A 13,658-nucleotide genomic window follows, 5' to 3' on the forward strand; every position below is an offset into this window, starting at 1 on the left:
GAGCGAAATGATTAAGGGCATTTCCCACATCAATAATGATATTTTACGGCCCTTAAAAACAATGCCTATAAAGAGTCTAGAAAATACGAAAAGTGCGATGCTATAGCTTTACGGGATGACAAAGCCGGCTGGAAACGGCAGAGACCATGAATCACGAGTATGTAAAATATGAATAGAAAGAACACACGTCAAAGTTCTAAGAGTGGTATGATTATGAGTGATGATTTTTCTTTTCTTTTTTTACAGACAAGTCCATGTTTTCCAAAATTAGCTTAGATTATTCTGATAACGGTATAAAATCAGAGGTCAGAAAACTTGGTCCGAAAAGGCCAGATGGTAAATATTTTGAACTTTGCAGACCCTATAGCCTCAGTTACCATGAAAACCATATAGACAGTATGTCATAAACAAATGGGCATGGCTGTGTACCAATAAATCTTTATTTATAAAAATAGGTGGCAAATTGGATTTGTCCCATAAACTGTAGTTTGCTGATCCCTAGTCTAACCCTAAGTTGTGCTTTTTTATGCTTGCACAATTTGTGCAAGACGAACCCCAATTATACTTTTTAGAGGTGGGGGACAATGATATACAACAACTGTTCTTTCGTAGCTCTATTTCCGAAAGTTATCTTTCTGATCATAGAAGAGTCTGGGGATCCTAAGGAAATGGTCCAGCCCCTGGAAATCACCCTTGACAAGCAGGGCCATGACACGAAACAGAGGGGCTTGTCCAGGCCGAGAGAAGCTGTCACACTCTCCCTCTCTTTACCTGAGTCATTCCCTAAGTCTCTCTCTCCCGCAGTCTCGCACTCTGTCCATTCCAGGAAGAGGAAGCAAGAAGACAGAGACCCTGAGCAGACTGAAGACCCAGCATCAGAGAAGGAGGTCTCTGTTCTACTTACATTGGATTCGAGGTCACTGGATGCAGGATGACCTGGGGCGCCCGGGTCGGCGTCTCCGGCACCACATCTGAGAAGCCGATGGGAGACAGTCAGAAACCCAACACGGAGTCCACAACCTCCCCCAAGGACCTGATTCCTGGCAGATGGGGCAGCTAGTAACTTCTCTCCAGACTGTGCGTCCCTGGGGCTGGCCAATCCCTTCTTTCCCTTCCTTGATCACTTGAACTTGTCCCACTCACACACACCAGTATTCCAAGATGGCACCCTGGACAAAATGTCCCACTGACAACGTGAGGGGGTTGCCAGAGCCCGGAGCCTCTGACCGGAAGCCCCCAGCTGGTCAACTCCAACCCCCCCCCCAACTCCTGAGTTCTCTTTGGTGAGGCCCCACACGGTTTCGCATCTCCTGGTGCCCAACACAGCCCCTCCGAGCACCTCTCCACTACCACGTGGCTCTGGACCCCTCCTCACCCTGGCCCATCCTTCTACTGCAGGCCACTTCTCAGGCTGTTCTCTTGTGCCTCAGGATCTCCTTGGTACCCCGGTGCCCTTGAGACCACCCAGCCTCTCCTCTCCCACCTTCATGGCTCGCCATGATCCGGGGGGCTGGTGGTTCCACTGTTGCCCTCTTTGAGCTCGCCCCCCCCCCCCGACAACCCTTGCCTTCATCCATTCCAGCAACGCATGCCCCTCCAAGGGCCTGCTGGGGGCGGGGCCTGCGAGCCCGTGGACTCACCTGGGAAGATGAACTGCTGCTTGAATTTGTAGTAGTGGGACGCTTGCAAAGGAAGGAAAAGGCCAAAGTCAGTGCTGTCCCTGGGCTGTCCCTTCAAATAACAAATCAGGCTCCCGCAGCCACGGTGTGGGTTCTCTGCCCATCCTAGAGAGTTCCCAGGTTCCTGCAGACACCCTAAATCACAAGGGACTGAGGGCATGTAGAGAAGAACCAGAGCTCTATACATCCAAGCCAACCTCCCCACTGCAGCTCCCTAAAAAGAGCATCTCACCTCGGAGAGTCACCAGGGCACAAACCCATTTTTGTTAACCACGTAGGGACACACATACACACAAAGTCTTTTTCAAGCCATAATCTAAAATATCAATTTTTTCCCTTAGCCAGAGTGATTAGAGAGGCTTTAAAAAATATTTTATGACACAATGAGCTATGTCTCACACCTGTTAAGATGTCTACTCTCCAAAAGATAAGAAGGAGGTGCTGGGGAAGGTGTGGAGAGAGGGAAGAGTGTGGGGCACTGTTGGTGGGAATGCAAACTGGTGCAACCATTGTGGAGAATGGTCTGGAAGGTCCTCAAACAATTAAAAATAGAACTACTGCAGGGTCCAGCAAACCCATGTCTCAGAATATGTCCAAAGGAAATAAAATTGCTATTCTGGAGAGATATCTGCCCTCCCACGTTCATTGTGGGATTATTTATAGGATCCAAGACATGGGAGCAACCAGATGTCCCCTGAAGGAATGAATGGATAAAGCAAATGGTGTGTACACACACACACACACACACACACACACACACTCTGTATATTTACATATGTACATACAATGGAATACTATTCAGCCATAAAAAAGAAGGAAATCCTGCCATTTGCAACCACATGGATGGACCTCGAGGGCACTGTGCTAAGTGAAATAAGTCAGACAGAGAAAGACAAATACTGTAATATTACTACTTAATATGTAGAATTTGACAAAACCATATTCATAGAAACAGAACCAGATGGGTTAGGGGACTGGCTGAAGGTGGTCAAAAGGGCACAAACTTCAAGTGATAAGACAAATAAGTCCTGGGGATATAACGTGCATCACAGGAACTACAGTTGACAACACTGCTTCATATATTTGGAAGTGGCTGAGAGCTTAGATCCTGCAAGTTCTCATCACGAAGAGAAAAATTTGTAGCTGTGTGTTGGAGATGGAGGGTAAGAAGACTGGTGGCCATTTTGCAACCTCCTACATGTATGCTGTGCGTCTTCAACTGACACAATGTTATATGTCAAGTATATTTCAATAAAATTGGAAAAGTATGCATTTCCCGTGTTTTCCAAATTTTCTGCTTTGAGCATTGTATGAGCGTTCCTGCTGCTGCAGTGACAAATTAGCACATGCTTGGTGGCTTAAAACAACACGTTTATCTTCTTATAATTCTCGAGGTATAAGAAGTGTGGAATGAGTCCTAAGGGGCTAAAATCAATGTGTCGGCAGGGCTGGTTCTTTCTGGAAGCTCCAGAGGAAAATCAGTCCCTTGCCTTTTCCAGCTGTTAGAGCCCGCATTTCTTGGCCCAGAGCCCATCACTTCAGTCTCTACTCTGGTCCTGACATCACTTTCTACCGACTCTGACATTCTCATCTCCCTCTTATAAGTCCCCCTGTGGTTCCATCTGGATAATCCCACCTTAATTTAACTCAACTCAGGATCCTTAACTTAATCACATCTACAAAGACAAGTCACATAGAAAGTATCATAGTCACAGATTCTGGGATTAGAGCATGGCCATCTTTGGTGTACCATTATTTGGCCCACCATGAGCATGAGTTGATCTCTATATTTAGGGATAAAAGAAATTTCCTCAACTTTGCTGCTGACTCACCTACAATTCATTTCACTTCCGGTTCATTCACCAGAGACCAGCTGTTCCGGATATCCCCAAGATTTCTGATGTTACCAGTTACTCCAGTGGGATGGATGGAGGGGCTGGAGCAGGTGGGGCCAGGGTGCCACGGGCATTGGGGAGGTCACACAGAGTTTCAGCTCCCCAGGCAGAGGAAGTGAGCAGGAATGGGGTCAGACAGCAGTCTGAACTGGTGAATACGCTTCCAGAAATAATTTCATTATGTCCGGGACAACATATGACGTGCACGTTGACTCACCAGGAACTCGTGGAGTGGATCAGAGGCTGGGGCCGGGGGTTGACAAACCATAGCCCATGTCTGGACCATCACCTGTTTTTGTTCATAAAGTTCTACTGGAACACAGTCTCGCATTCATTCATTTATATGCTGTCTCTCGCTGCTGTCACGCTACAATGTCATAGTTGAATATTTGCAACCATCTGGCCCATAAAGTCTAAAATATTCCTGTTAGGCTCATTATAGAAAAAAGTTGGCTGACTTCAAGTTCAAAGCAAAGATGAGCTGGACAGCAAGACTAGGAGGCTGATCCTAAAGGGTCGAATCCTGGCTCTTCCTTTGGCTGTTTGTAAAAGCTTGAGCAACTCTCTCCTGAGCCTTGGTTTCCATGTGTGTAAAATGGGGATAATAACAGTCTTTCCCTCCCAGGGCTGAGATCATCGTTACATGAGATCAGAGTGCACAGTAGTGCTGAGTAAGCATTAGCTGCTGGGGTTAAGCCAATATCTTTCTAAGCTCTCTTAATAAACAGACAAGAATGATTTATAATGAAGAGAAAATCTGTTTCAGAGAGCAAAGTCATTAGCTGCCCCTGAGGTTGGAACTGATTTATAAACTCCCCCAGGACAGAGAGCAAATGTTGGCATCTCAGGATCCCAAGGGCCCTTGCACCAATGGGCGCAGGACTCATGTTTGTGGAATTCATCAACTCTCTTCTAGCACAGCGATCCCCAAATATCACAGATAGTTGGAATCCAAACGGATGCATTTTCTAATTCTGGAAAATGAGGTGCCCGGGAAGGGAAGCAACTCATTCGAAGTCACACAGCAGAGCTTTAAAAGAGAACCAACCTCCGTGATTTCAAGGACCTTCTTCTGTTAGATAACTTGGTTGTTTGTTTTTTTTTTTTTTTTCCTTTTCATTGCACCCTGTCAACAAGGGGCTAAAATTAAAAAGGAAAAACTACCCGGAGTTCTCAAGAGGCTTAGCTGATCTCTTCTCTCCCCAACTGGGATGGGGGATTCAGTGTCTGCAGAAAAGGCTAGCTGGCAGTTACATTCTTTCACAGAGCAGCAGCTGGGGGAGGGAGAGGAGACACTGCTCTGAAAAGGGACAGGTGTCAGGCAGAGGGACGCCGGCAAATGCCTCCAAGCACATAGCCAGCCCCATCCTCGACCCCTCTGTGTGCCGGAGAACAGCTTGTTCCTGATGACCGAAAAGGAGACAGTGGCCAGAGAGGACTCAAGGCGTGGCCATGGGCCCTTTCCTTGCCAACAACAGGCACCAGTGAGGAGCGATTCCAACGGGAAGCTGATGAACCCAAGTGGTCTGTTCAGGAAAGCTGAGCGGCTCCCACTCTCTGGAATGGAAGAGGACTCGGGGGAACTGGGAAGCTTCAGGCGGCCCGAGGCCAGAGACATAAGCAGACCACTTTGAAGTCACCTCTACTCTGAAGCCCTCCTTCCTACCCTCCTTCCCTAAGGCCTCCCCCCAAAGCAGCCCGAATGGTTTTCGAGAAGGATCTACAAGGAAGAAGGGAGGATAAGTCATCTCCTGCCTACAACCTTTTAAATAAAATTCAGATTTAAATAAAACCCAGATTCCTGCCATGCTTTGGAAGGCCTGGCCAGACCTCCTCCCTGCAGCCCTGAGGCTTACCTGGTGCCATTTTCCCCTTACTCATGGCACTCAGTCACTGGGACATTTTTTCAGCTCTTCCCTGGGGCAGGGCCTTTGCACATGCACCCTCCCCCCACCTGGTCAACTCTCCCCCATCTTCGGAACTCAGCCCCCTCTGACTCTTCAACCTAAACTTGTCCACCCCCAGGCTGGGAAAAGGCAAGCAGGTGGATTCTCTCCTAGCTCCCCCAGGAGAAACCAGCCCTGTGGACACCTTGATGTTTAGCCCTGTGAAAACAACTTTGGACTCGTGACCTCCATCACTATAAAATAATATGTTTTGGCTGTTTTAAGCCACTAAGCTTGTGGTGATTTATCACAGCAGCCACTGGAAACTCATAAAGGGCACAGGTGGTGTGTGTACAGCTTCATACCTAGTGCCTTGTATAGTTCTGGTATGTAGTAGATGCTCAGTAAATATGTGTCATGGAAACAGATGGGTGAATGCAGTGTGAGGGGAACGGGGTGGTTCTGGACAGGAGGAAACACCCATGAGCCACTGGCCAGGTCAAATATGGCCTAGGATTTGGAGGAGAGTGGCAGGGGAACAAGGAAGTCAATCACAAATTCTAGCAAGTCTGTGCCTAATGCACTTGGTTTTCCAACTAAAAACTCTTTCAGATGTCATGAGGTTGACAAGTGAGCCAAATGCCTATTAACCCCATGGACCCTTTTAGAAAAGAACATTCTAGATCAGTCAATGCTGGGGACTGGTTATGCCAAACATTACCTGGAACAGTCTTTAGAAAACTCAACAGCTGGGAGGGAACCATGGTCAAAGCAGCTTTCCCATCAGCAAAGGCTCACAGTTGAGAGTGTGACAGTGACTAGGGACTTATATGAACAGGACAGGCACTTGTCATCCTGAGGAAATTTTGCTAAAACCTCCTAAGTCAAGGGAGAAGATCCGGCTGCTCATCCGGAAGGTCCTATTTTGCTCACCATTTCCATATTGCATTTTATTATTACCATCCGGTTATAAAAGCGGTGCATGCTCCTTGGTATCTACACATTGTAGCAATGCATAAAATAAAACTCCTCTTCTTAGAAACAGCTGCCACGTGAAGTTCTTGCAGACTTTTTTTGTGCATATACAAGTATATACAAGTATATACAAGTATATACAAGTATATACACACACACATATAAACATACGTATACACCTGTATGTAATTATTTTAGAATATGAAGGATGTTATTACACCAACTGCTTTGCGAATCACTTATTCTCCCACCGAAATGATATTGTGGATATCTTTCATGTCAGGATATCTACAAGGAGGCCCTCCATTCTTTTTAAGGGCGGCTGAATATTTGGTTATGCAGGAATATTACAGCATATCAACCATTTCCCCTCTTGATTGTAATCAACGATTCCCATCTTGGGTTGAGTCTAGATTTCCCACTACCGCAATGAAATCCTTATGCACTGATCCCTGTGCCCTACGCAAATATAATCTGTATATAGAGTCTTAGAAGTGATATTGCTGGTCCGAGGAATGTACATATAAAACTTTGACAGACAATGCAAAATTACCTTCTTGGAAGGTTGAATTCAATTCCTACTCCTAACACCAGGGTATATGAGGATTTCATCTTTATTTCCAGAATTCTGATTAGGGCCGTATGAATTAGCAGTGATGGTAGGAAATGCCAAAAATGGTAGCCATGGTGTTTTTTGTTTGTCTTTTTTTTTTTTTTTTTTTTTTGAGAGAGAGAGAGAGAGAGAGCAGAGGAGGGGTAGAGGGAGAGGGAGAATCTTAAGCAGGCTCCATGCCCAGCGTGAAGCCTGATGTGGGGCTCGATCTCACGACCCTGAGATCACAACCTGAGCCAAAATCAAGAGTCAGGTGCTTGACCAACTGAGCCACCCAGGCGCCCCAGCATTTGTCAAGATCTTCAGGGAGATAGGCACTCTGCTCCGCTCTGTATGTGAATGACAGGTTTAGTCCTTTAGTGATTCTGTGAAGTAGATACTATTATTATCCCCATTTTACAGAGGAGGAAACAGAGGCTCAGAGTGGTAACTGATTCGCTCGTCAAGATGCAGGTATGAAGTAGCAGAGTGGGCATTTGAACCCCAAGCAGCCCAGCCCCAGAGCTCATACTCTTAACTAAAGTGCCTTCACTCAGAGCACTGCTAAGCCCACTCCCCAGACGTCACTGTTATGAGACACTCCAGAAGATGTGCAGATCCATGGGCAGGCGAGTAGACAATCAGTGAGGACCCTGCCTTGGGGGACCCAACCAAAGGAATGAAGCAGCTCAGGGAGACAGCCATCACCCCTGGTCAGCCAGGTGTCTTGTCTAAAGATGCCAGCAGAGTCTTTGAGGGGCAGAAAGAGTTGTGGCATTCGGACACACGCTGCTCCCTTAAGAGGTCCTTTCTCAGCCCCTGGTCATTAAGCAAGCAGCAAACAGTTTCAGGGACAGTACCCCAAAGTCAGTGACCAGGGGTGGGGTCGAGCAGCTCTAAGAAAGCACCAGACACCCACTTCCCCTCAGATTTGGGGGGGTCATGAAGTGTCCATTCACCCTGTTCCAGGGAAGTGGAAATGGACCACCCCGGAGGTGGCAGTGGGAACCCCAGCCCGTGGACATAGTGGGCAGTTTTGGCCTCATTGGCTCGAGGAAGCACACGCCGAGATGATTCCAGCTGTTGGCTCATGTTATGGTCCTTGGTGGCTGCCAACTGAGTGGCCTTCACATCAGACAGATACAAGATTGCCTCAGGCTTGAACTTCACAAAAAAATCCCCATATTGTCTAGACTCCAAAATGTGCCTTATTCCTATGGACATAGCCCCAGATCAAAACAGCGTGGGCAGGCAACAGCTTGTCCTTAAATCAGTAGTAGTATCAGGGTGCTGCCTAGGTGTGGGAGTGGGCCCCCTTTTGCCTACCCACCATTCATTCGTGGCTTATTGGGTTTGGAAGTGTGACCCGTGGCTGAGAACCTGGATTTCCTCCCCCTGCACGAAGCTTGCTGGCTCAAAGGGAAATCAGTCCCCGGATCAGCACTGTCCAGTGGAACTTTCTGTGATGATAAAAACATTCTGTATTCTGCACTGGCCAATATGGCAGCCACCAGCTCCAAGCGACTAATGAGTAATCAATCAGCTAATGTGGCTGAAAAATTAAAACTTCAATTATATTTACTTTTAATTCATTTTGGTTTAAACAGGCACATGTGGCTATGGGGCACCATACTGAACAACAGAGATCTAGATTCTGATTCCCATTGGTCACGCCAGACCTCATCCCACCAGCCTCCTTCCTGCAAATACGGCCAAGTTAGAAAGTCCTAAGGGCCCTAGAAAAGGTAGTGAACTGGGCTGGACCTCAGAAGATGTGGGTGTACTCTTAGATCTGGCCCAACTGAGCAGAGAGAGATCCCTTAAGTCTAATGACAAAAGAGGCCAAGAAGCCAAACATCTCATGAGTGGCTTTTCCAGCATCTTATAGCCCCATGCATGGTCTCAGGTCAGCAGCCAGATGCCTTGGAATTTGTGGACTGGGAGAAACTTCCAGATCCTCTCATCCATCTGTATCCTTTCAAAAGTGGGAAAGCTCAAGTCAGAGGTCATATGGCATGAACACGGCAGAACCGGATACTGAATCCAGGACCCCAGCTGTTCATTCTGAGCCCTATCCTGACATCTGGAGTAAATCTCTGTCTGAATGCAGCCCTGCCCAGCTGCGAGCCCAGGATCCTGATGCCAATTTCAAGCTAGTTAGCTCATGAGACAACTGCCAGCTTGATTAGAGACCCTCCCACCCCGCCCCATGACTGACCTAGCTGGAGACACTGGGTTGCTGTTGACCAAAAGTCCTTGACCTCTCTGAGCCTCAGTATCCTCATCTGTAAAATGGAGCCAAGAAGGCTTACTTCATGGCAACCCTAAAGATCAAATAAGGTAATAATGTGGTGATTGCCCTGCCTATGGGAAGACTCAGCCGCATGCCTTCAACCCCTTACCTTTAAGCATGGACCGACCCAGACACGGCTCTGGTTCGAGCCCAACCCTTCCTCCCACCACAGCATCCCAAGTGCAGAGGTACCTGGCAGGTTGAAGTTCTTCTGCTGCCTCGTGCACTGCGGGGAAGGGTGCAGGGGAGAAGGCGGCGTGGCGCTGGGAGGGAGGGGCGGTGCTGGCGAGGAGGGCGTGGAGGATGTTGTAGATGAGGGATTGCTGCTGGAGTCTGGCTGGTAAGGGACAGGGATGTGGTCCTGCAGAAAGAAAACAGGGCAGGGACCAGGGGGAGGCAGAGAAGCAGAGACACCGCAGTGAGAGTGGGCAAGCAGGAAGGAACCCACGCCGGCATCCTTAGCCGCTTCCCTTACCCACCAGACCCTTCCCACGTCCCACCAGCTTCATCATCCCCACCCACCAGCCAGTTTGCATCCAGCTGTGGAAGGAACAGTTCCTGGCATCAATTTCCCCCCTGCCGCCTGGACTCCAGAGCGAAAGGTTACCATGTAATGAAAGGCACGTAGGTGACAGCCATGCTCTCTGTGCCTTTCGATTTGGGAAAGCCCCACGCCGAGGTGCCCAGAGTGCTCTTCCCATCCTAACACCTCTCCTCCTGAGTGTTTATTAAAGAATCAACAGCCTGACAGCTCCAGAGAGGGCACGAGAGCGAGCCTTCAGCTTCTTCCCTCACATCTCAGTTGGAGGCGCCACTGCCTCTCCTGGAGCCCGAGCTGGCTCTAAGTGAACATGAGGACATAATCGAAGTGTGCAACCTCAGAATGGTCCCTGGCTGGGGGGGTGGGTGGCGATCGGGAGCAGTGTCCCCCAAAAGCCCTGCCCCTTGGGAAACTCAGAATGTGACCTTCTTTGGAAAAAGGTCTTTGCGGATGTAATTAAAGATCTCAAGAAGAGATCATTCTGGATTAAGGTGCACCCTAAATCCAATGTCAAGTGTCCCTATAAGAAACGGAAAAGGAGAGACATGCACAGAGGGAAAGGCCACATGAAGACAGACGTAGAGATCACACTGCCACGTCTCTAAGCCAAGCCACGACTAGGATGGCCAGAGCCACCAGAGGTTAGGAGAGAGGCATGGAATGGATTTTCGCTCAGAGCCTCCAAAAGGAACCATCCCTACTAACACCTTGATTTCAGACTCCTGGTCCCCAGAACTGGGAGAGAAAAAATATTTGTTGTTCTAGCTCCCCAGTTTGTGGTCAGTTGTTATGGCAACCACAGGAGACTGAGCCCAGCAAATGCCGCTGAGTCAGGCAAACCCAGACTCACAGTTCCCACAGCGACCCCTCCCCCCTGCATCTGCCACCAAATGCTTAACCTCTCTGGTCCTCAGTTCTGCCCACTGTAAAATGAGAGTACCAGCAAACCTCAATGTCCCGTAAAAGTGATTCCTGCCTCTCAAAGCCAGAGGAACTAAGTGTTCTCCGGGGCACACTGCCTGTCCCCTCACAGGACGCCAGTCACCTAGTCCCTGCATTACTGAGGTCCATCACTCCGATGGGCTACGGTGCCTGAGGATGGTTTTGTGCAAGCTGGTTATTTGACAATGGGTACGTTTACCTGCCAAACTCCAGAGTCAGCTTAATAAACACCAACCAGCATGGGGGGGAGGGCGGGGGGGAAGGGGTAGCGGGCACTCTCTGTCTGGCTGCCCAACGGATGGCTGTGCTGTGCATGTCACCCTCCCAGAACACTCACTCCCGCTGCCTTCAAGTAAGCTCACTTTTGTGAGATCCAGCCTCTCCTCATTCCTTACATGGGCTAAGAACCCCCACCGGCTGGGTCTACTATGTTTAGATGTGCTTACCCATACACCTACGCCCCTGGTATTGAGCCGAGGCCCTTGGCTGTCAGTAAATGGGAGCAATTATGTTGGTGACACAATTTGCCTTGAAACTTCTTATCTGGGATACCTGTAGATTCACAGGCGGTTTTAAGGAGTAGCAGAAATCTCGCGCATCCTTACCCGGTTTTCTTTGATAATTCCATCTTGCAAAATTACAGCATAGTATCCCAATGCAGACATTGCATGGATACAGCCAAGAAACAGAACATTTCCACCACCATGGGGATCCCTCACATCGCCCTTTCATGGCTACTCCCACCTCCCTTTCTTTCCCTCCCATCTCGAACCTTAAGACACCACTCATCTGGTCTCCATTTCTATTATTTTGTCATTTCAGGAACGCTATATAGGCGGAATCATACAGTATGCAAACTTTCTGGATTGGCTTTTTCTTTTTTCCACCCAGAAGAATTCTCTGGAGATTTCTCCAAGCTGTTGAGTGTATCGATAGTTTGTTCCTTTTAATCTCTGAGCAGTGTTCCATGACATGGATGTATCCCAGTGTGTTTGACCGTTCAGTCACTGAAGGACAGCTATATTGTTTCCCCTCCGTGGCTACTGTGGATAAAGCTGCTGTTAACATTCATGCACAGCTTTTGTACGCACAACAGTGTTTATTTCTCTGGGATAAATACCCAGGAGTGCAACTTCTGGACAGCATGATAATTGCATGTTTAATTTTTAAAGAAAAAGCAAATACTGTTCTTTGGAGCAGCTACACCATTTTATATTAACAATGTATGAGTGATTTTTCTCTGCCTCCCAGCCAGTGTTTGGTGTTTTCACTATGTTTTACTTTAGCCATTCTGATAGGAATGTCATGATATTTCACTGTGGTTTTAATTTGCATTTTCCTAATGTCTAATGATATTGAACATCTTTTCGTGTGTTCACTTGCCATCTGTATATCCTCTTTGGTCTTGATTATTGTTAACTATATAATAAGCCTTGAAATCAGGCAAACAGATACCTCCCACTTCATTCTTTTCCAAAATTGTTTTTTAGCTATTCAAGTTCCTTTGCTTTTTCATATAACTTTTAGAATAATCTTGTCTTTATCTATTAAAAAAAATCTTGCTTGGATCTTGATAGGAATCGGGTATCGATTTTAAGGAGAACTGATATCTTAACTATGTTGCGTCTTCCAATCCATGAACATAGTATGTGTATTAGTTTCTGAATTAGAAAAGTAGGAACAAGCGCTTGTGTTTTTTGCCCATTTTGAGAAGTTTATGCCCATTATTTCTTGGAGAACTTTTCAGCCCTGACCTCTTCCTCTTCTCCTTCCAGGACTCTGACGACACCAATGTTATACCTTTTATTGTTGTCCAAAGGGTCCCTGAGGCTCTACTCATTTTTTTTTTTAATCCACTGTCTAATTTCTACTGCTCTATCTTCAAGCTCACGTATTTTTTCCTCTGCCCCTCCATTCTGTCACTGAGTCTCTCCACTGAGTTTTTAATGTTAATGAATAAATTTCCTAGTTGTATGTTCTAAATTTTTCATAGGTCCTGCTTTATAACTTCTACTTATTTGCTGAGACTTTCTACTTCTTTGCAGCAATTTCCTATTTTTTTTTCATTTGTTTCAAGATTGTTCATAATCACTTATTGAAACATTTTTGATTGCTCTAACAATCTTTGTCAGGTAATTCCAAAATCTCACTTGTCTCATCTATAGACCGTCTTTTTTCATTCAGTTTGTGATCTTTCTGGCTCTTGGTGTGACAAGTGATTTTTCATTGACGCCTGGACACCTGGGTATTACATTGTGAGACTCTGGGTCTTACTGAAACGTTTAGCTTCAGCTGGCTTCCTGTGACACTGCCCTAGCAGGGAAGAGGGCGTGTGCTGTGTTGTTACTGCTGAGTAGGGCAGATACCTAGACTCTCTGCCTCTGTTGCCACCTGAGAGCAGCAGGGTTCCTCCTGTTACTGGATGGGAGTGGGAATTCCAGCTCCTTCATAGGCCTCCACCGATACACTCTTTTTGGGAGAAGTAGGAGTGCCTCATCACCACTCCCCATGTAATCCACTGACACCAAAGACAGGGGGAATAGCCTCATTAATGATGGGTGCTGGGAGAAGTCCTGACTCCACCAGGCCACCACTGACATTATCTCATCAGGAAGGGGTACTGCATTATTGCTAAGTGAGGAGCTCACAGTCCCCAACACAAACCAGGCCACTTCACATCTTCAAGGCTTGGGACATGCTGTTATTTCTACTTGGAATATCTGTCTAGCCCTAGTCTGCCTACAAGACAGAGCTCACCTCTTCCATCCACTGAGAAGTTCCCCCGACCCCTGCTCTACCAGGTAAAGCCTATCATTCACTCCTAGTGTTAGCTCTGCATTACTCCCTCGGCTTCA

General features: G+C 47.3%; 1 protein-coding gene across 4 annotated transcripts in view; it reads right to left on the reverse strand.

The window, feature by feature from the left end:
* The window catches only part of KSR2 (kinase suppressor of ras 2), a 416,724-nt gene that overhangs the window by 74,115 nt on the left and 328,951 nt on the right, over positions 1–13,658 (reverse strand). For all 4 annotated transcript variants that reach the window (XM_047698076.1, XM_047698073.1, XM_047698075.1 and 1 more), the window contains 3 exons: positions 9,513–9,681; positions 1,641–1,682; positions 905–971 (listed from right to left, as the gene is read on the reverse strand). In XM_047698076.1, the coding sequence (XP_047554032.1) occupies positions 905–971; positions 1,641–1,682; positions 9,513–9,681 (278 nt within the window). The remainder of the gene's footprint in view (positions 1–904; positions 972–1,640; positions 1,683–9,512; positions 9,682–13,658) is intronic.

The sequence above is a fragment of the Lutra lutra genome, chromosome 12, assembly GCF_902655055.1.
Source record: "Lutra lutra chromosome 12, mLutLut1.2, whole genome shotgun sequence".
NCBI lineage: Eukaryota > Metazoa > Chordata > Mammalia > Carnivora > Mustelidae > Lutra > Lutra lutra.